The 23,396-nt window shown below is 42.8% G+C and overlaps 1 protein-coding gene and 1 long non-coding RNA gene across 9 annotated transcripts in view; one reads left to right on the top strand and one right to left on the bottom strand.

The window, feature by feature from the left end:
- Positions 1-23,396, top strand: part of LOC116477088 (uncharacterized) — an 81,650-nt gene that overhangs the window by 44,285 nt on the left and 13,969 nt on the right. The window lies entirely within an intron of this gene.
- The window catches only part of UBASH3B (ubiquitin associated and SH3 domain containing B), a 156,269-nt gene continuing 134,791 nt past the window's right edge, over positions 1,919-23,396 (bottom strand). For 6 of the 8 annotated variants that reach the window (XM_058446727.1, XM_058446729.1, XM_058446726.1 and 3 more), the window contains 8 exons: positions 22,063-22,195; positions 20,585-20,705; positions 19,831-19,953; positions 17,871-17,963; positions 15,290-15,434; positions 9,907-10,013; positions 8,240-8,349; positions 4,418-6,648 (listed from right to left, as the gene is read on the bottom strand). In XM_058446727.1, the coding sequence (XP_058302710.1) occupies positions 6,511-6,648; positions 8,240-8,349; positions 9,907-10,013; positions 15,290-15,434; positions 17,871-17,963; positions 19,831-19,953; positions 20,585-20,705; positions 22,063-22,195 (970 nt within the window). In that variant the 3' untranslated portion in view covers positions 4,418-6,510. Of the gene's footprint in view, positions 6,649-8,239; positions 8,350-9,906; positions 10,014-15,289; positions 15,435-17,870; positions 17,964-19,830; positions 19,954-20,584; positions 20,706-22,062; positions 22,196-23,396 lie in introns of all 8 variants that reach the window. The other 2 variants (XM_058446725.1, XM_032167743.2) reach the window with 1 other exon arrangement.

Here is a 23,396-nt window from a genome sequence, read left to right as displayed (position 1 = left end):
TGGCTTTTAGAAGTGCAGATCCTAGTTTGAGCTGAATGTGCCCTCTCTCTTACCCAAATTCTCACTCTCTGGATCATTCTTGGTGCAACTCCTTGAGGTGGATGGTGGGTAGTAGTAAGCCATGAAGGTGACATGGAGTTCAAGGCACAATAACCAAAAATATTGCATCTCAGCTTATTGAATAGTTTAAGATGAAGGAATGTGAGAAAACAATAGGAGCAGGAAGGTCACTTTGACCATTCCCCCCCGCCCCACCCTTCTCCCCTGAATCAAGTGATAAAACCTAGGAAGGACTCTAACCTTTCCTGGAGCAGGTCATGAGAACTTCAAGTGAAAGGTGCCTTCCCTAGAGCTGGAGAAAATGAGCACCTTCATCTCTGAAGACAGAGGGACACCCAGGGGAATCTGAACACACAGGCCTCATTAAGTCCTCCCAGTTTATTACCATTAGATCACACTCTTAGCTCTATCATGTTTCTCCATGACTGTCTACTCTTCATCAAATTTTGCATAGAAATATTCAGGTTTAACTAGTTTTCTTCAAATCTTCATTTCCTTATGAAAGCTTTTGTGTCATGTAAAGGAAGACAGGGACCTTCACCCCCAAATATGGCTCCCTGGTATAATGAACATCTTGGGGTTTTGTTTGTTTGAGTCTCGCTTTGTTGCCCAGGCTGGAGTACAGTGGCATGATCATGGCTCACTGTCACCTAGACATTCTGGGCCCAAGCGATCCTCCCACCTCAGCCTCCTGATTAGCTGGGACCACAAGTGCACACCACCACACCTGGCTAATTTTTGTATTTTTTTGTAGTGACAGGGTTTTGCTATGTTGCCTAGGCAGGTCTCGAACTCCTGGGCTCAAGCAATTCTCCGGCTCTGATCTCCAAGAGTACTGGGATGACAGGTGTTAGCCACTACACCCTGCTGAGTATTTTGAATTAAAGGCCCTTAGAGATCAACAGATGCTAAAAGAAACCTTTCCCCTACCTACATAAAGACTGGACAGACCCACCAAGGAGAACAATTGCTTTTCCTTCCTCTATCCCCTGTCTGTCAGTCCTCTACCTGTCCCAAAGCACAGGACGAGGTTATTCTCACACCTACCAAAGAAGGAAACAATTACTTCTGGTCCCTTCTCAGAGTTTTCATTGACTGAAGTCACATCACAGGAAGGAAGACTAAAGTCTGACAACAAACCTGGACAGACTTTTGTCCCAAATGACTGTCCACTCTGTAGGCCCAACCGACTTTGTCCCAGACCATTGTATGTTCTTCAAGTCCATTGAATTTCTTTAAAAATCATTTACTGTCTACCTAAAATCACCCACACTTCCCCATTCTCTTTCCCCTAAGATGTAGGGTATATAAGCATCTGTACCCCGTTGGGAGATTGGGCACTCACTCTGTGATACGCTACATGCTCACGTAGTATTAATTTATGTGCTTTTTCTATTAATCTGCCTCTTGTCAGTCATTTTCAGTGAACCTTTAGAGGGCAGAGGGGAAGCTTTCCCTTGTTCCCAAGACATGAAAAACTTGTATGCTTTTTCTTTTGTTAATCTATCTTTTGTTATAGGGGCCTCAGCCATGAACCTAGGATAGGTAGAAGGAAAGATATTTTTTGTCTCCTAGTTTGCACATAGGGCAGGGGAAGCATTTTGAAGCTTGCTATTTTCACACAGAGTGGGTGTTCAGCTCCCCAGTCTGAATGGCATGGAGGCTTGATGCCTGGTCAGAAGGGTGCAGAGACACAGAGTGCTGCTGGAGCATCCTCCCCTTCCATCCGCAGAAAGTGCCCTCTGGCCTTTTGAAAACAGAATCACACTCTGAATGCGCATTTATGAAATAATAATGAACAAAGTAACATCTGAAAACATGATAGGAAGAGACCACTCAGAATTTAAAATGACATTGCTCTGGATCAACTAAGAAGTTTCTTTTTATTAAATCATCTGTGAACAATTTAATGGAGATGCTCCTGAAAGGTGCATCTGTAATTACAATGGTGCTATAGCTGTATCAACAGGGGAGAGTTCTCAGCCAGGAAAGCACAAATGCCACGGAGAGTTTACAAAGAATTTGGCAATACAGGTAGGTGTGGTTTTCCTACAATTACAAATATTCTTCAAATAAATACACCTGAATCACATAGAAAAAAAAATACAATAGCCTTATAAATGAGAAAGAAACCAATATACCTCTCCAAAATAACAGGTTTAGAATGATCTGTGTATAACCAAAATGCCTTGGCATGGTGTTTCCATCTTGAGTGGCAATCAAAGAAAGAAGCAGTACATATTTCCCATTATACACATCTATCCTGTACAGAGTCCATGATAGTTGAACAGCTGCAAAATTCCAATTTGTTGTGTAATGGCAGCTAAGTGTAAAGTATTTGTAAGAACTGATTGTATATTAAGTTCGACTACTCATCACTATAATTTTAAACCTACACGCACCAATCCTACTATTATTTGTACTTAAAAATGAAGTTATTTCATCTGCATTTACAATCTTTTTCCCTTTTCCCTTGAATTTTCATTATAGCTAGTCACTTTCCTAGGAAAATTCAATATGTTGAAGTATTAAAGAGAAGCAAATCCAATTTTAATCCTATGTTTAAAAATGAAAAGCATCTGCTATCACCTAACAAAATATCCCCCATCACCTTTGTAAAGTGAACATTAACCTAAATAGACGTTAAATCACTCCTTACCCCACCCTCCTCTGCCAGTCTCATCTCTCCCTGCAATGCAGCCTTTTAGACTAGCGCCTCTTCTTTCTCACACGTGTGCTGGATTACAATTTAAATGCAAATAACCCTGCACCTCATTATCTAAGTTCGTGCAGACTCAGTAACAGTTGTCTGTGCTGAAGCCTGTGAAATCAAACGGAGGTTCATCTGTATTCTAGCACATGGATTACTTAGAGTAATTTCAAAAGAGCAATTCATCACTGCCTTGAAATTAAACACTGGACTTGCGGAGTGCCTAGGTTACGGAGGAATGCCTTCCTTTTACCACATAGGGAAGCCTTTCCACAAAGGCAATGAGATAGGAACTTCTCTTATTGTAGCTGTTCAATTAGTTTCCAACAACACTAGGTAATTGAAATAAGGGACTTCATTTTAATACGAATACAGCTAGTTGAGTGGAAAAGATACATTTATGGTAATGTTAAGCACAATGACAAGACAATCTATATGCATTCCAAATACCACTAACAAGGAAATTATCAACAATGGTTTACCAAACAGACATCACTCCAGAAGACATATTTTTTATTTTTTATTTTTTGCAAAATCATCTTTCAAATATAAGGTTACTTTAAAATAATTCTTTGGTTAAAGTATAATTAAAATAAAAAGTAGAAACTCCTCCAAGCCTTTCACTACAGAGTGAAAAATACCCCCCTCTTTCAGCCATCAGATGGCCATTTAATCAGCCATTCAGATTCTATGAATCTAAATGTAATGGAAAACACTGTAATCTGAACTCCATACTGGGGTAAAGCAATAAGCTCCTAGCTACCAATGCAGTGATGGTGAAGAGAGCCTGGGAAAATGAAACCCCCAGCTTATGCATTAAAATGTGCCAATTACTCTGGTCCATGGAGGAACAGATGCGGTATTTTAAAATCACAGGAAACAAAGTTCTATCTGTGAATAACACTGGGGCATTACCGGATTGATGTGGCACACTTGTAGAAGCAGGAAATGGTTTCAGGCTTTCCCAGATTAAAACCTTTAGTTAATTTCATTTCACCTAGTTTATTTCAAATAACTTTCTACGTTAAAACAAAATTCCTCTGTGCAAGAAACCATTTGCTTCTTATCTGTCAATTCCTTCCTTGCCCTTCCTTCCTTCTCCTCTCCCCATACATCATTTGTTCTAATAAGCATCAGCTTCAGATCAAAAAGAATCAGCTGCAACTTCAGGTTATATATTAGCCTATACTTTTTGGATGTATATGAAATCCAGTAATATAGTTGTCTGTTTCTTTTATTATACATAGATTCCATGTGATTTCCAAATAATTTCTCAGTTGCAGTGCAAGTTTAGTTTTTTAAATAAGTGTGTGCAAGGGGAATTTAATGTGAATTCAGATCTTTTGGGCCATTTTGACAAGCAATTTGAAATAATGAAATTGAAATGAAAGCAGAGAAATACACTCTTTCTTGTTTTCCACCTAAATTATTCGGAAAATTATTTCAGATCTCTATCTCCTTTTGCTTATATAGACCATTGCCTAAAGCAGTGTCCATATTGGACTAAGAACAATGGATTGTAGCCCAGTCAGACAGATTTATCAGTTCATCATACGACTAAGATAACCTAGAAGATGGAGTGGATAACCTATTCCAGACTCTATTTCATAAATTACAGATACTGCCCAGAACACACTGCTACAGTTTCAAGGTGAGGCGTTCAAGCATTATTCTGAGCACTCAACGCCCATGAAAATTTGTGATGAATCTGTTAAAGATTCTGGATCTGATTAAACAGTGGATTCACTTCATTACAAATATGAGAAGAATGAATGGTAGAGCCACGACATTAGTTGTAATGTGACTTTTCTTTTAAGACCTTTATTGGGAATATTCCCCCCACATTTTATATTAACATATCACCACAGGGTTATCTCCATACCCAGAAGCTGGGTCAGTGTTTGTGCAATGCTAGAAGAAACCATGATTTGTTTCTCAAAATGTAAAATACATGACATATTTTTCTAAGTGGCCTAAAAAAATACAACTATGGGCCAGGTGTGGTGGCTCACACCTGTAATTCCTAGCACTTTGGGAGACAGAGGCAGGATCGCTTGAGCCCAGGAGTTCAAGACCAGTCTAAGCATTATAGTGAGACCCTGCCTCTAAAAACAAAACAAAACAAAACACTATAATCCTTTTGCTGATTAACATATATAGCCAGCATCCTTTCATATCCTCTTCTTTCTAGGGGTTATCAAGTTGTAGTTTCAAATACAAGCATAGATCTATTTTTATATACCTTATGTTTTATGCATCTGAGTTTTGAAACATAGTCAATGTTACTGCAACATATAAAGATTCATTTTATACTAACTAATGTTTCTTTAAAGGGCTGGCATTTCACTTTGCATACATCTTCTACAGAGTGAACTGTACCATAGGAGACCATCGTCTGTGGCCATCAACAGTTAGATAGTCACACAATTAAACAGACATTGATAACTGATGATTTGGTTTGATTGTCATTTATTTTTCTTTTAAATAAACTTCCTCTAAATGCAGGAAGTAAGTATAATGAGAAACCACAAAATGTGGCTCTCCCAATTTCCTCAAGTAGCCCTACCTATATATTTTAAATTATCATAGAAAAACAAACAAAACGACAGCACAAGTAGCAGTGCAGCCATGACTGTCATCATTTATATTAGTTCCCTGACTTACTATACATCCCTGGTATAATTGATGCATTTGGGGATGTTCAGTTATGGTTGACATGTACTTTAAGTGTACAACAACCTGACCCTTGGTATGGTTTGAAAACATGTCCATATTGCACAGAATGAACTTCTTGCTGCAGATAATATATCTAACATACATCCTTTCAAAATGTAACATCCTTAACTAGTTAACATAGTCTAGAGTCTAGGGGCAAAGACAAGCAAATATTGATGATTTAGAAATGCAGTAGTAGCACATTAGGCTACAACACGGTTAATTCCAAGTCACTTGATATTTTGCAAGTTCTTTGCTCCTATGATTGAGTACTTCAAACATGTATCTTATCTTTCCTCCTGAGTATCCAAAAGTGCTTTGGAGAGCAGAAGTGCTTTGTCTCCCCATTTCACAGAAGCAAGGGCGGGGAAAGGCTGTAGCAAGAAGGGCCAGCTGCTCTAGAGAAAATGTGGCAGTACCAGGGTAAATGTTAGCATCCTTAAGCGGGTGTTTTCAGCCAGCAACACTGGTGTATGGGGGCTAGTGATGGTAGGATTTCATGTGTAACCTAAGAACAACTCTCTTCAGGGCATGTTTTCTAATAATCTTAAAAGGATTCCTCAGCTTGGCTCTACCTAACTGGAAAATGGAAATAAAAAAAAAAAAAATTCCATCCCCAAGCTGCCCTTTCAATGCTCCCCCAGCTGGTCTGGGCACACTCCTTCCTCTTGCACCCCTTAGAGCGGGCCAGCAGCTCCCTCTGGGAGGAAAGAGGCCCCTTAGCTGTGCCTACCCGGAGGGAACGAAACATTCTCTTCTGTAGCAGGTGCCCCGATTTAGGAAGACAATTCTCCAAAGCCTTGTGAGCTAGGCAAGAGTCCAGAGAGAACACATTTTTTTTTTCCTCTGAATCAAGTCTTTCTCTCATTTACACAGTCTCATCTTAAGAACTTTAAGTGTGAAAGGAAATATGCTAAATTATTCTGAGCTGTCCACTTAGAATGTGGTGTGGATTTTCCCACTGTTTTTAAACACACAAAAAGACACACTCCAAAAGGCCTTTCCTTCTCGTTCACTGGTGTGGTTTATTCTTGAAGCAAGGTCTCTCTCCAGTTGAAGCCGCCAGTTGGTCCATGGGTAAGAGGAAGGATTGGTGGATCTGTCAGCTGCCATATTCCAGTTTCTCCTAATTCTTCACAGGAACAAAATCCCAGATATGGGATCTGAAGTAAGAGTTGTAAAGAAAGGGGGTATTAGGAGATAGGTTTAATGCTTTAACTTTTACCTAGATACAAAGATATTCATGTGGCCCTAGAGAATTGCAGTCAGGAATGGATAGTGGCTTTGTAGAAAGCATTCCCTTCAAAAATCGATAAATAAAATAAAATGGATAAAACTGGTAACTTAGAGAGAAGAGTATTTCCATTGCAAGAGGATTCATCAGAAGAATCCACTAAATGGTGACCTCCCCTAAAGTAATTAAGTCATTGTTCATAGATTGCTGCTTAATTGGGTGGCAGAAAAAGAGGACCAAAATACATAAGGCTACAACGCCAGGAGTTAATTCCCAATTGCAAGTCAAGTTAAAAAGGCAGCTCACGGCCGGGCACAGTGGCTCACGCCTGTAATCCCAGTACTTTGGGAGGCCGAGGCGGGCGGATCACTTGAGGTCAAGAGTTCCAGACCAGCCTGGCCAACATGACAAAACTCGTCTATACTAAAAATACAAAAAATTAGCTGGGCATGGTGGCGTGTGCCTGTAATCCCAGCTACTTGGGAGACTGAATCAGGAGAATCGCTTGAATCCAGGAGGCAGAGGTTACAGTGAGACGAGATTGTGCCACTGCACTCTAGCCTGGGTGACAGAGCAAGGCTCTCTCTAAAAAAAAAAAAAAAAGAAAAAAAAAAAGAAAAAGGCAGTTCAAGCCTCAAACATTTCTGAAATTATACTTGGACCCAATGGAAAAGATTTTTCAATTTTAAAAAATTTGTTTCACCCGTTTTTTTTTTTTTTTCTCCTTATGAGTCTCTGTAACATTCAGAGCTGAAGCTGTGCTCTCCCTCACTACAGTTGTCACAGCAATTTTAAAACTTATTTTTGTCTGTGTCCAGAGCTGCATTTACAAACAAGACAAAATTCTCTGTCTTCCAGCACTTACAAATGAGGACAGATGCATAAATAAACTTTTCAAAAATGTGAAAAAAATTGCAATTGAGTTTGAACCAGGTTCTCTGGCGGCAGAGAAAGGAAGTATGTAATTCGCCTGAAGGGAAGTGTGTGGGAGGCAGCTGACCAGAAAACCTCTCCCACAGGCACAGAAAGGAAGACTCCAGATGTGTGGGTCAGCCTCATGGGTTTTCTGTCTTGCTGTCTTGTTCCTGGCTTTGCCTTTTAGCCTCCTCATTTTAAACTGCTGCATGCCTCGGCCTACCTTCAAAGACCTGTGTTTGAGTTAAGCTTTCAGATGCTGTCTTTTGGACTGACCTCTATTGATCCAACCCAAGTTCCCTCAGGGAAATTCAGAGAAGGTCCCTCAGGGAAATCCAGACAATTTGCTTATAATTCCTAGCTGCTTCCTACATTTTAGCTCTTAGAAGCTAGAACTAGCTCTAATACATTGTTTTTCTAACACAAGGCTTAATAAAGTGCCCTGCACAGAGTATCACTCAATACATCTTGGTTGAGTGAATCAATAAATGAATATTCCCAGCTCAGCATAAACACATGCTTCAAAGAACTTGGTAATCAGCCAGTCACTGTACTGACTTCAAACTGCTAGCCACCACAGACCCCAAAGTGCAAGAATGAATTACCTTTCGGACCATTTGTACGAAGTCCTTGGAGTTCTGAGGTGACAGGCCCTGAAGTTGGCAGGTACACGCTTCAAGGGAAGATGCGTGGGCCACAATCAGGATGTTATTTCCTGGGGCAAAATGGCAAGGTATGGGAAGACTGTTTCTATAAAGACATGGAAACTCTGCAAATACTGGAAGCTAACTAAATGCTCTGCAGGGGAGCAAACACACTCAAGAAGACAATTTGCCTAAGCAATATTTTGAAAGTGCTTTGTTATTGATAAGGCAGCTTAATTTTTTTAAAGAAAACATTTTATCTTAAAATAGTTACAGATTTATGGGGCCGGGTGTGGTGGCTCATCCCTGTAATCCCAGTACAGGGATTTGAGAGAACGAGGAGGGAGGACCACTTGAGCTCAGGAGTTTGAGACCAGCCTGAGCAACATAGTGAGACCCTGTCCCTATAGAAAATTTTTTTAAAATTAGCTGGGTGTGGTGGCCTGTGCCTGTAGTCCCACCTACTTGGGAGGCTGATGTGGGAGGATCACCTGAGCCCAGGAGATTGAGGCTATAGTGAACCATGAGTGCATCACTGCACTCTAGCCTGAGTGACAGGAGCAAGACCCTGTCTAAAAAATAATAATAATAATTATGGATTTATGGGAGGGTTACATACATATACATATACATACATACCAGCAAGGTCCCAAGAACCCTTCATCCCAGCCCCCTCCAATGGTAACATCTTACATAACTATGGTACAGTATCAAACCCAGGAAATAGACGCTGGTCCAATACACACAGCGTATTCAGATTTTAGCAGGTATGCAAGAAGTCGTTTGTGCGTATGTGATGATACAGTTCATGCAATTCTATCATATGTGTAGCTTTGTGTAACACCATGACAATCAAGATACAGGACTGTTGTATGTCCATAAGTCTCTCTGTGCTACTCCTTCTAATATAGTTTTAAATGTTCCTACTGTAGAACTGTGAGCATTTGAGACTTTCTGGTTGATAGAACATGTTGTGTACCTTTATGGTAGTGAGTGGCTAATCGATGAAAACTGGAAGGTGGGAATCATTCATAATACTGTTGCTCATGGCTGTCTACTGTTTGAATATAAGTATTTTAACTTAAAAAAAAGAGATGAAGGGAATGTCCATACTGTTTTTGCAACCTGTCTTTTTCACTAAAAAATTTACAGTGAACAGTCTTACATATTAAATATTTGAGCTCAATGTTTAGAAAATTCAATAGCAAACACACTTGAGCCTTATAGAACACTACTCTTGGTGATAGCAGGGAAGGTGTGTGTATTTGTGTAGGTGTGCTGTGTGTAGGTGTGCATGCTGCTGGATCAATTATAGGCAAAACAGTGGCATGCTAGAGCTTTTGGAAATTTTAAGAAGGAATCTATTTCACAGGGTTCAAGAAGAATAGCTATAATGCAGAATTTAAGTTATTAAGAATAGTAACTAAGTCTGATATAAACCCCTGGAATATCTACCATTTTAGGAACTCAGAGAATATTACAAACTTAATGTAAAAGTATCTGGAAGAAAATCTGGAAATACATTCTTTGGTTAGCCAAAGCAAGTTGAAACATCTTGAATAGCCTATTAACCATTACAGAGAAATAATCACGTACGTAAAGATGGAGCTCAGAATAATACCACTTACCTTTACTTTTACATTCACTTATTATTTCTTTTGTTACTTGGAAACTTCTACTGATATACGTATCATAGGATTCTGAAACAACTAATTTGCTGACTGGAATGTGAGGTCTATAATAGAAAAATCAACAAAGGAAATGAAAACATTTTGATCTTGAGACAAAGGAAGATATTGCTCTAAACTTTTATTTCAAGACCTTTCTAAAGATCCCATAGATCTGTTTGTTTATCCAGTTCCCTAGAAAGGAGAAAGATACAGGGAAGGGCATTTCCACTATATGAACATGGAGTGGAAATGTACAAAAATTAACAGCTATGTGTATGGCGTCACAGTGACCAGGTGAAAAATGAGACATTCAGTGCATGTTTCACTCACGGGGTAACATATAAGTCATTGATGGATGGTCCTAGTCACATAGCTAATATAAAACAAAGCAGAGCTGGAATCCTCAACCTATTTAGGTCAGCAGGGATTTCCCAGACCTCTCTTCAAGAGCTGCAAGGATAGGTTTTAAAAGCAGATATTAGGTCCATCTGATTCTTTGCGAGTTTATAAAATTTCACCAGTCTTTTCCTTTAATTCTCTCTTATTTTGAACACAGACCATACACTTGGCACAAGAAGTGCAGAGCATAAAGATGAAGACCACTCAATTTCTGTGTTGGAGAAGTTCTCTGCCTGTGGTTGGGGTGAAGAGGCTATTGATGTAAATGATAATTACTATACAATCTACAAAGGCATGTGATACTGTGTGTCCCCCACTGGCCTGGGGGCCTGGCTGTGTCCCCCACCCAAATCTCATCTTGAATTTCCACATGTTGTGGGAGGGACTTGGTGGGAGATAACTGAATCATGGGGGCAGGTCTTTCCTGTGCTGTTATTGTGATAGTGAATAAGTCTCATGAGATGTGATGGTTTTATTTTTTAAAATTTTTATTTATTTATTTATTTTTGTTGTTGTTGTTTTATTTTTGAGACGGAGTTTCACTCTTGTTGCCCAGGCTGGAGTGCAATGGCTTGATCTCAACTCACTGCAACCTCTGCCTCGTGGGTTCAAGCAATTCTCCTGCCTCAGCCTCCCAAGTAGCTGGGATTAGAGGCATGCGCCACCATGTCTGGATAATTTTGTATTTTTTTTTAGTAGAGACAGAGTTTCACCAACTGCGCCCGGCCAATCTGATGGTTTTAAAAAGGGGAGTTCCCTGCACAAGCTCTCTCTTTGCCTGCTGCAATCCATGTAAGACGTGACTTGCTCCTCCTTGCCTTCCACCATGATTGTGAGGCTTCCCCAGTCACATATAACTATTAAGTCCAATTAAACCTCTTTCTTTCGTAAATTGCCCAGTCCCAGGTATGTCTTTGTCAGCAGCGTGAAAACAAACTAACACAGCATGGAAGAGGATGATCAAAGCTAGGCTTCCTGTCCTGGTGCTCCTGCATGTCTTCAAACCTAGTCGCCAATGCCCTTGGGGTCCGCCTCTGCCTGCTTCCACCCCCACTTAACTATGTAGAGTTTCTGTGCTGTTTCTGGTCCACAAGATGTTTATCTTGTTTTCTGGGTACAACTATGTCATTTCAATTTTCTTATTTTGTCAGTTTTCATATTTTGTCTTTCACTGCTGGGTGTTTAGTGCCTGGTGGAGGTGTGGTTAAGTTCTCAAAATGAATTCACATGGCCTCTTGATCAGAATATACTATTACCACTACTATTAGCACTGAAAATATTTACTGAGGTTCCCATAGGTGTCAGGCTCTGTGCAAGTGTCCTACTTGCATTCCTTCAGTCTAATCCTCCCAGCAATGCTTTCATAAATGCTGTTTATGGATGACAAAACAGAAGCTCAGAAAGGCTGCAGCTGACTTCCCTATGCTAACACCATTAGCAACTCTTAGAATCTGGATTTGAAGGCCGGGCACGGTGGCTCACGCCTGTAATCCCAGCACTTTGGGAGGCCAAGGCGGGCGGATCAGGAGGTCAGGAGATCGAGGCCATCCTGGCTAACACAGTGAAACCCTGTCTCTACTAAAAATACAAAAAATTAGCCAGGCGAGGTGGCGGGCGCCTGTAGTCCCAGCTACTCGGGAGGCTGAGGCAGGAGAATGGTGTGAACCCCGGGGGGCGGAGCCTGCAGTGAGCCGAGATCGCGCCACTGCACTCCAGCCTGGGCGACAGCGAGACTCTGTCAAAAAAAAAAAAAAAAAAAAAATCTGGATTTGAATCTGAGTCTGGGGTCTGGCCTGTGAGCCTATCCTCCCCACACACAGCTTCTGACAGTGCCCTTGTTAAGCCTGGCCTTCTGTGCACACCAGCTTACTGTCCAGAGAGGAAGGATTCTGTTCTGCTTGAAGGACACTTGCTCGTATCCTGCATTCTCTCAGCATGCCTGTTTCTCCTAGGAAACAGCCTTCTGAGTCTCACAACACCCTGGGGGACAGGTAGAGACTTGAATCACCACTTGCTGGGGCTGAACCTCATTGTTCTGGAGCAAGCTCTTTCTCCTCTTTTTCTCTCCCCATCCCCACCTCTCACCCAGTTCCATCACCATTTATGTCACCTCATCTCCCAGGCCCATCTCCTCCCCACAGTCACAAAAGGCCACTTTGTATGGCCCAGGGAGTCATTTCAAGGGTGAGACCATGTAATGTGTGAGATTTATGTAGGTGAAGAGCGGGATACATGCTGGGATCTGGTTCATCCTGATCAGTTCTTGCCTATGGCTTCTCCTAGCATCTTAAAGTGGAGCCTGTGAATGACTCGTGTCTGGAGCCCTGATGGGCTTGGCCTGAGTCAAAGCTTCCTCACCCTTGTCAGCAGGTCGCGTCATGCCGCTAGCCACACCTGCAGGCCCTGTACTGTCCTCAGAGTCAGGTGGCCTTCCCACCACCCACTCAACCTGGAATACGGTGCTCTGGAAGTCAGGTGGCATCCCCGAAACTGCATCCTCCCCCATATACTCTTTGCTCCCCACCTTGCTGTGGTCCAGGTTGTAAGCACAGGCCTCTGCTTTGAGCCTTACACCAAAGTTTGATTTGTTTCCCCTCTAACACTCCAGATCCATGCCCTCCCCCAGTCCCCTGCCCTCTGAGTCAGGGCTCTGTTCTGAAGCCCCACCCAGCTAGTCTGGATGTTTTTTCTGCCTTGCTTCTCTGGCCCAGCTCCTTGAGGCTGGGGTTGCTTTTCAACCCCCCAGGCCCTGGGCTGGTCTTGCTGCCTATGGATGATGCTTCGGTATTAGTCACCAGCCTGGTTAGCTTCCCTAACTCGGCTTTCAGTCCCACCTCCCTCCTGTTCTCTTCCTACCCCTGTTGCAAGGTGAGAGGGCTCTTTCAGCAGACGCTGCCTGACTCACACTACCGGGCTCTCAGGGCTTGCCCTTCTGCCTGTCACCATGTGTCTTCAATCATCTGGGCACCACTTCCTTGCTTCCAAAGGCTTGTTCATTTGGCATCATTAATTTCATAGGGAATTAAACTCCAGGGCTGTCCCTTTCACATGCTTCAACTTTGGCTTCCTCAACTGATTTTTCAAATTAGAGGCTTCATCTCCTCCCCCAATTCCCTCGCCAAACAGAAAATGGTTGAATTGAATTCTGATTTGCTGGAGAGGAAAAGGCAATCTGGAATAAGGACTGTGTCCTGATCCCCAAGCTCCTGGCATTCATCCTTCTGCTCACACTGCTGGTGGGGTGTGTGTCTGAGTGTACATTGACAGGCTCGGGTAGAACGATTCTGGAGACCTTCGTAAGGCAGCTTGGGAGGCAAGGGCAAAACACATCTAGAGGAAATATCAAAGACATAGTTGACCCAAATTGGTCCGGGTGGGGCTGGTGGTAAATGATAAAAGTCACTTAACCAATGTTGGTGGTGACTCGCCCTCTTTCCAGGCCAAAGGGATGCTGGCTGTTGCATGGGGACAATAATTTATTGCTAATTCCCTGCAAAGAACAGAAAAACAATGGCCAAAGAGGGGATAGAATAAAATGTGAAGTGTATTCATGGGGGATCCTGTTGATCGATCTAATTTTATTTTTGAGGAATGCTAATTCCTTTAAGATAAGAAGCAGCGGCACATAACTAATTAATGGGGTTATCTGAGGTCTTATTTGCTGAGCAGAAAAAATGAGTATGGAAAAAGAAAATATTCTCTATTACCTTAGCCAGAAATGCACATTGCTTTAATTGTGGTTTGGGTCGGTATTTGAAATGAAAGGTCAACAGACACCACGTAAGAAAGTTCTTATATTGACCACTTGTTACAAACTCTGCCTTAAGAAATATGAACTTAATTCCCCATTATAATGGTTGTGACTATCTGTTCCTTTTTAAAGATATTTTTACAAATACCTGAGTAGACTTTTGATAGTTAAGGTAATTATATTATTATTAATTCTTTTTTTTTTTTTTTTTTTATTTGAGACAGCGTCTCACTCTGTCACCAGGCTGGAGTGCAGTGGCGTGATCTCGGCTCACTGCAACCTCCGCCTCCTGGGTTCAAGCGATTCTCCTGCCTCAGCCTCCTGAGTAGCTGGGACTACAGGCATGTGCCACCACGCCCAGCTAATTTTTGTATTTTTAGTAGAGATGGGGTTTCACCATGTTGGCCAGGCTGGTCTTGATCTCCTGACTCATGACCCGCCTGGCTCGGCCTCCCAGAGTGCTGGGGTTATAGGCGTGAGCCACCGTGCCCGGCCCTATTATTAATTCTTAATTGTGTACATGCGGATTATTCACCTGTAAGCAATCTACAAACACTTTTAAAAATCCCAGCACAGTCGAGTCTAATGGAAAAAGGAAAGGAACAGGAATGAGATGACTGTACAGCAGATTGCATGGTGCTGGACATGTGGAAAATGATGAATAAAGTTTATTATTGTTATGTGTGGTCACTAAATGTATAAATACCTTTAGGCAAGTTATTTGAACTCTCTCATGTATAAAAATGGTTTACCTACATTCTGGGGATATAGCAATAATAAACAAAGATAATACAGAGATTTAAAAATGCTTTGAAAAATTAAATGTAGAAACTGTAAGACAAGACATCGTCATCTCCCTTATCGCTCCAATCTTCTCAACTGCATCATGATTAGCTGGTGCTTATTGCTGGTATGCAAAATGGTTTTATTACACTGAAACAGGTATAATAAAGTCAGAAAAATCCAACACAGGGGTGAGGCTGGAGAATCTAATCCACGCTAATGCCAAATATGAAAAAAATGCTGGCTTTTCTCCAGTTTTGATTTCTAAAATCATAGCTTGTTTTCCACCACTGTGGACAACTGCCTGTAGGTGATGTCCAGCCCTGGATCCTTCATGAACCTGGCCTAGTGCTGGTGCAGAAAGCACTTCCACACTGGCCTCAGTAAGCAGCAGTTTCCGAGGCTTACCTGTAGGTTGTATCAACACTCAGGTTGGCTGCAGCTAACTCTGATGGAGGTATCCATGCAGGTAATGTGCTCCCAGCAACCCATTTTGTCCACTCAAATAAGCCGGGCTCTACACGGATCTTCAAGTGATTTTCTTGTTGTAAACCTTAGGGGTAAAATACAGTGAAGATGAAGGAAGTGCCTCTATATTCTCAGGCTAAATTGTTATAAAAATTCTGATAAATCAGCTATTCTCTTTCCTACTGGCTGCTATATATAGCTAAACAGAAATGGAAGCGTGTGGATTTGGACAAGGTTTTTAATTTTTGTGCATTACTAACACATGAGTTTAATACTCCTGCCGTACTCCCAGGATGTATGCTGGCTTTAAGTCATATCTGACTTAAGGAAAAAAGCCACAAGTCATTATCCATATAATTTATTCAAGTCTGGGTGTGGTAGCTCACGCCTGTAATCCCAACACTTTGGGAGGCCGAGGAGGGCGGATCACTTGAGGCCAGGAGTTGACACCAGCCTGGCCAACATGGTGAAACCCCATCTCTACCAAAAATACAAACATTAGCAGGGTGTGGAGGCATGCACTTGTGGTCCCAGCACTCAGGAGGCTGAGGCAGGAGAATCACTTGAACCCAGGAGGCGAAAGTTGTAGTGAGCCAAGATTGTGCCGCTGCGCTCCAGCCTTCGTGACAGAACGATATTCTATCTCAAAAAAAGAAAGTTTAGGCCGGGCGCGGTGGCTCACATCCATAATCCCAGCACTTTGGGAGGCTGAGGCGGGCAGATCACTTGAGGTCAGGAGTTCGAGTCCAGCCTGGCCAACATGGTGAAACACTGTCTCTACTAAAAATACAAAAATTAGCTGGGTGTGGTGGCACGCGCCTGTCATCCCAGCTACTCAGGCAGCTGAGGTAGGAGAATTGCTTGAACCCAGAAGACGGAGGTTGCGGTGAGCTGAGATCACACCATTGCACTCCAGCCTGGGCAACAGAGCAAGACTCCGTCTCAAAAAACAAACAAACAAAAGAAAATTTATTCAATTCTGTGACTACCATAATTCGTCTTTCTTTCTTTTTTTTTCATACGGAGTCTTGCTCTGTCACCCAGGCTGGAGTGCAGTGGTGCAATCTCGGCTCACTGCAACCTCCGCCTCCTGGGTTCAAGCAATTCTCCTGTCTCAGCCTCCCGAGTAGCTAGGATTACAGGCACCTGCCACCATGCCCAGCTCTTTTTTTGTGTGTTTTTAGTAGAGATGGGGTTTCACCATGTGAGCCAGGATGGTCTCGATCTCCTGACCTCGTGAACCGCCCGCCTCGGCCTCCCAAAGTGCTGGGATTACAGGAGTGAGCCACCGTGCCCGGCCCCCATAATTCCTCTTTCTAAAGCAAATTCCATGATGGTCTTACCAAGAAACTTCAGATAGTCTCTGAGTATCCAACATCGTATTTGAATATCATGTAAATTATTCATTTTCCCTATCAGAAAATCTAATGCTGAACATTTACTAGTAGCAGTGCAGAAGTCCTCTGTTTTACTGTAGTGTAACTGGCTTCCTAGAAATAGTCCCTGCTTAGTTATCTTCATATTGCATGTAGTCCAGTTGTTCTGTGCAAATTGAATACATAAATGCCTTCTGGTAGTGAAGAGGTTTACTTGAGGTTAAAGGATAGAAGACTCAGATGTAGTGTCAAATTCTTTGTTGGCTTCTTTATTTCTGGCTCATTCATTTCTTTGGTAGAAGTAAACAGTCTAACCCTGTTCCTTTTAGTTTTCCTTCCCATGAAATGAGAATGGAGATACCTGTAACTCACGCTTCCACAGATTTTAGGGTGAAAGTTGAGTATTTTGGTAGCAATGGTGCTTTTAAAGTCTTTCTAATTAAGTAAAGAAAAAAATGATGATTAAGATTTGAGGCTCCTAAGAGGACCCTTGCTGCTGTAAACAGGAGGCAAACAACAGATCAAAACAGGAAAGTTATTTGACTATTAAGTGTAAAGAAAGGATCACACTCTATAAGCTCTAAACATTTTGCAAGCCTAGGATTCATCCAAGAGCACTTTAAATTCTCAAGGAAAACATTAGTATACTTCCTTTTATTTTGCTTAGGCTGCCAGAGTATTTTTTTTTTTTTTTGAGATGGAGTTTCGCTCTTGTTGCCCAGGCTGGAGTGCAATGGCGCGATCTCGGCTCACCACAACCTCCGTCTCCCGGGTTCAAGCAATTCTCCTGCCTCAGCCTCCCGAGCAGCTGAGATTACAGGCATGCACCACTACGCCCAGCTAATTTTGCATTTTTACTAGAGACGGGGTTTCTCCATGTTGAGGCTGGTCTCGAACTCCTGACCTCAGGTGATCCACCCGCCTCAGCCTCCCAAAGTCCTGGGATTACAGGCGTGAGCCACTGCGCCCTGCCCAGAGTGTGTTTTTGTAACTTGTGCAAAGATCGCCTTCTGAAAGAATCCTCGCTTCATTCCAGATTCAAAGCTTTCAACTGGCATATGTCCCATGACTCTAAGATAATTTGTGTGGAGCTGCCTAGAAACAGAGGGATGGACTACTTGTTTTTGTCAACTTGCAAGTCTTACCTTTCAAGATATTGTGTGCAGTCTGAACGCAGCGAAGGGACGGGGAGCAATAGACATGATCGATAATGGTATTGCTCTCTAATAAGGCTTCACCTGCAAAGAAAACCACAAAAGAATCAGTCCGATGGATTTACTCAGTCTCACCTCCACCCGCAGTGTGAGAGGGGGCCAAGCAGTAAGCTCCTGTAAACCCCTCTTTCCTAACTGGGGCTCACATAGAGCCAGTAGTTTCAGCCTTTGTTAGTTTCTAACAAAACCCTTCGTTGGTGTTCCTATGAGAGCAAGCGACAGAGCCCTTCTTGTCTTTTCTTTTTTTCTTTCTTTCTTTTTTTTTTTTTTAATTGAGATGGCGTCTCGCTCTGTGGCCAGGCTGGAGTGCAGTGGCGCAATCTTGGCTCACTGCAACCTCTGCCTCCCGGATTCAAGCCATTCTCCTGCCTCAGCCTCCCGAGTAGCTGGGAGTACAGGTGTGCACCACCACGCCCAGCTAATTTTTGTACTTTTAGTAGAGATGGGGTTTCAACATGTTGGCCAGAATGGTCTTGGTCTCTTGACCTCGTGATCTGCCCACCTCGGCCTCCCAAAGTGCTGGGATTACAGGCGTGAGCCACCGCGCCTGGCCCCTTCTTGTCTTTTCTTTCCCTTCCCTCTGGTGCTAACAAGTGGTAAAGGCTTTAGCTAGGAGATATTTAGAAACAGGACAATACTTTGGCTTCAAGTTTGTGAAAGAGGATTTATTTTATGAATATTAGGTCTTGTTTTAATTTTATTCTGTGCTAACCAAAATCTCAACATGTCATATTCTTAGACACCAGAGATAAATCCCAACACCTCATACTTTAATGCTATCCTCATAAAATCCACTTCTTTAAAAAATTTATTATTATTCTTAATTTAATTTTTAGAGATAGGGTTTTGCTCTGTCACTCAGGCTGGAGTGCAGGGATGTGATCATACCTCAGTGCAGCCTCGAACTCTAGGTCTCAAGCAGTCCTCCTGCCTCAGCCTCTCAAAGTGCTAGATTATAGGTGAGAGCCATCAGGCCTGGCCTGGAATCCAGTTATTTTGTCTACTGGATTAAATCCAAACACCTTAATATGGTGGCCAAGGTCTTCCATGAACTTGCCTTCATCCATCTTGCCAGCCTCATCTCTGCCTTGCCTCACAATTTATACTCTAGACACAAGACACTTTGTTTCCCCTGCATTCCTGAGGCTGTTTCTTAAGCCTAAGACTGTTTATGTGGTCCCTCCCACTGAGAATGCCATTTCCTCACTCCTATTCCTTCTTTGCCCAGCTAACTTCTACTTCAGCTCCCAGCTCACCTCTTCACTCTTAGATGTCTTTTTGTGTTCCCATAATATCCTGTGACCGTGCATAGCTCTATGTATATCATACTGTATGATATTTATCCACACATTAAGTTTGTTTCCCTGACTCACACTTGGGTTCCCCTAGTCCAATACCTTGCACAAAGTAAGTGAGCACTAGATATCTGCTAAGTGACTGAACAGAAAGTGCTGTCTCCCCGTGGCAGTAATGGAATGGGCTTGCAAAGAGCTAGGCATCTTCAAAGGACCAGTTGGCCTTTATAAATTCAGCAAGTCCAGGGTCCGTCTTCTTCACTCTTGTCCTCTTCCATAGCCATGTTGGCAGATGCTGCTGTCTTGAACTGGAGGCTGACCTGTCTGCTACATCCAACAGCGAGCACAGTAACCCAAGCCATTACTGGATCATGTGCTCCTCAATAAGGACCACACCTCATTCACTTTGGTCAACCAACCCAGGGCTGAGCACAGTGTCCTAAACTTAATGGTTGTGTAGTAAGTTCCTTTGGAATTGAGGAAACTCGTAGGGAAGTTATAGAAACCCGCAGGAAGTGTCTTGCATATCCATGGCACCAGTGTTTTGAAGGAGGAGGCAAGAAATGCCTGGAGTGCAGTCCCTCTAGGATACTTACCCACTAGTCTCGCTTGCATGCATCCAAACACAGTGATGGGAGCATCTTTCTCGTAATCTCGGAAACCACCACTCCGCTGAGGTAAACTATGAGGCATGTTCAGGTTGGTGCGTATGTAGCGGCCTGAAAAATAAAAAGGTTAGACAGAGGATACGTACATTTCTTGTTTACTTGGGACTCCCTTACTGATCCTGACACTCTCCACCCCCATTCCTTTTTGGCCAAAGAGATCACATTGAGCTCTCTGGAGCTGATGGAAAATATCAAGGCTGACATTTGTTTCATAAAGTGACTTGGAATCCACTTTTCCATTCTACTGACAAAAGTGACATGAGGTCGTTTCTCAGTGAAGGTAATAACCAGGCACTCTAAAGCAGGTGAGATTCCCTGGTTAAGCAACCCTCCGTATCTTCAAATGCCACTCAAGTGAAAATGGAACCGAGCGAGCCAGGGAGGTTTAATGGCAGGAACTCGCCACAGGATCAGGGCACGTTTCTGCTGCTGACTTTGCCATATGACCTTGGGCAAGACATCTGTCTTCTTTGGTCCCTGGTATCCCAGTTTATAGAATGGGGACAAGAACACTTACTTCTTCCCTAAAGCTCAAGACAATCAGGAGGGGCTTACGGATGACAGACATTTTCTATAGTACACAAAACTATAAATGACTCCATCTAGATAACTGTAGCTTGACTGTGCCCCCTAGAGGCCACTATGGGTATGGCAGTGCTGAGCAGGCCCACCAACAACTCACCTTTGGCATCGAAGCACTGGGACAGCCAGTACTTCCCAAACACAACATCCATCCTCTCACCATGCCGACACACAAAAAGGCATCGCTTCTGGGGGCCAGGCTGGCTGTTGACCCTCAGCGGCTGCAGAGAAAGAAAGGCGATTAGTGAAGACACATATGGCAAAGTGGACATGTCTTGGAGCCAGGTGCCAGGTGAGCTGAGCTCTCCTACCAAAGTTCTGCCAAGGTATGACTTGGACAAACCTCTTAACTGCCTTGGATTGAGGTCGGCATATCTGTACAATGACGACAGTAAGACTCATTCTACAGACCTCGTAAGTTATTTTGAGGCTCAAACAAGATAAACTGCATGTGCTTTCTAAAATAAGAAGGGTTATGAAAAGGGCATTATTGTTGCTACGGCTGCTCTTTGTAGGAGTAGTGTTTGGCCATTACTAAAACATGACGTCCACTTTAAGTTATAGCTCAGAAGTAAAACTAGCCATTCATGTAGAGAGAGCCATCTAGTGGGACACCTTCCCCCCCAAAAGAGGCGACTCATCAACTTCAGGGAGTGAGGACTTCTGTGATCACAAATGTGTCTACCTCTTCTCTAAAGTGTGTGGCCAGACCACAGGGTCCTCATGGTCTGCTCCAGCAATGAGACCCTGTTTTCCTATTCTAATCACTATGTAGGCTCTGCTGTCTGACTACATTTATGTTGGTGATCCCCAAAATGAGACAGCTGCTACCTCTGGGTGATGACATAGGCAAATCTAGTCAAAGCCTTGTCCAAATGACTTTGGCTTCTATAACTGCTGGATGGAACCTTATAGTTGTTCCTACATTCCGTCTTTCCGACACAGTCAGCTTTTCCAGTTTCCTTAGCACTGGCCAGCACTTCACATTTGCTTCTAGTTGCCCTGACATGGTTAATACGTGGAATGGTGGCATGATCCTTCCCATCTCTTTTCCTATTGTTCCTTAATTTAAATCCTGGGCTCCAGCCACAATGGTCTACTCTCTTGACCCTCAACATGCTTGAACTTTCAGCTTGCCTCTATTTGTACTGTTCAACAACGACTCCCTGCCTCCTTCCATCTCCAAACTTTCTTGAAAAAGTGAACACATACTGAGCACTCGTTATATGCCAGTTATTGTGCTAAGAGCCTTATTTTATTATTTTCTTTAATCTTTGTAACAACCTACAAAACAGATACAACTATGGGCATTATTCCTACTTTAGAGATAAAATCTCCTCCTATCTCTGTGGAACAACCTTCCTTATGAGCCTAGGTTCAAATGCTGGAGGTAACTGTCAGTACTGCTCATCTGACTCTTCCTAGCCTTGAATTTTTGTATATCTTTTATAATTCAGTGTACTTTCTTCCTGAGAGATCACGGAACCTTTGGAGACAGCAAGGGCAATGCCTCATACTTAATAAATAGGTTCTCAGTGAACCCTGAGTTGGGGGTGTGACTCTAACAATCAACCTTACCTGCATGGGCTGGCAGATGATAGTAAGAGGAGTTGTCTCCCCGAGCCCCTGGTCCTCATATGGCCGCCTCTCCAATACTCCATCCCCAAATGTGAGAGAGTTGGACGATGATGTATTTAAGATTGAGTAAGAACTGCAGAGGAAGATAAGGAAGGTGTTAACTGCTCTGGCCAGCAGTCATCAGCACTTCCTCCTGGGCTCAACAGGAGTGTGGGAATTAACTCAAAGCCCTCTGTGGGTAGCACAATGATGGGGGAAGCTGAGCAGGAGTGGCCCCATTCCTAAGGGAAAAATACCTTGTTTTATACTGAAGTCTTGCAGTTAATATTAGAGGTAGGCCGGGTGTGGTGATCACACCTGCACTTTGGGACGCCGAGGCAGGCGGATCACTTGAGGTCAGGAGTTTGAGACCAGCTTGGCCAACATGGCGAAACCCCATCTCTACTAAAAATACAAAAAATCAGCTGGGCATGGTTGTGCGTGCCTGTAGTCCCAGCTACTAGGGAGGCTGAGGTATGAGAATCGCTTGAACCTGGGAGGTGGAGGTTGCAGGGAGCCAAGATCGCACCACTGCACTCCAGCCTGGGAGATAGAGCGAAACCCCATCTCAAAAAGAAATAAGAATAAAAATAAGTAAATAAATAAATTAGAGGTAAATGGATTTCTGCACCGAGGACAGACATATTCATTCCTTTGGGCAGGGATGGGTCCTAGTGATTTCGTAGTCAGGCATGGTTGGCACCAAAGACAAGTTCAAGAATAACAACGTATCAATTATCTGTTTGCAGCTATTTTTCTGGTTCAAAAGAAATCTACGACCCCTGTTGCCTTTAATATTTCCCGGGGTAATTTCCAGCTGAAGTGAGGAGTGATGGGGGGTATTTTCCCCATCTCCACCTCTTAGCTAGTGGCTCCTAACAGTCAAAGAAACTTTGTGCCAAAGTGCCTTATTCTACCCTCTTCAGTCTCCACACCCTACTCCCCCTCAGTCACGCCTCCAGCAAGATGATTACAAATAGAATTATTTCAGAGAAGACCATTCTCACCAGATGTTTAGAGCTGTGAGCCAAGAACTGTCATTTCTGAGTGTAACACTATAGCTACAGAAGCCTAAAAGAGGTCTTGCTGAAATGAAGACAGTCAAAACCTGCCAAGCTTAAATTATTGTCAATAGTAAGACTTCCACAAAGCTTTATCTAATAAACACTGCAATGTAAATATAGTTGTTAGGCAAATCCAGTGAACATCTTTGGAATCACTGAGCAGAGTACAGGGGAAACATTTAAATCTTACAGATTTCTTGATTCTTTACAATTTGGGTAGCCATCCATCCC

Source organism: Hylobates moloch, unplaced genomic scaffold (assembly GCF_009828535.3).
Source record: "Hylobates moloch isolate HMO894 unplaced genomic scaffold, HMol_V3 SCAFFOLD_11, whole genome shotgun sequence".
NCBI lineage: Eukaryota > Metazoa > Chordata > Mammalia > Primates > Hylobatidae > Hylobates > Hylobates moloch.
Note: the sequence above shows the minus strand (reverse complement) of the source record. Positions and strands in the feature narration are given on the sequence as shown.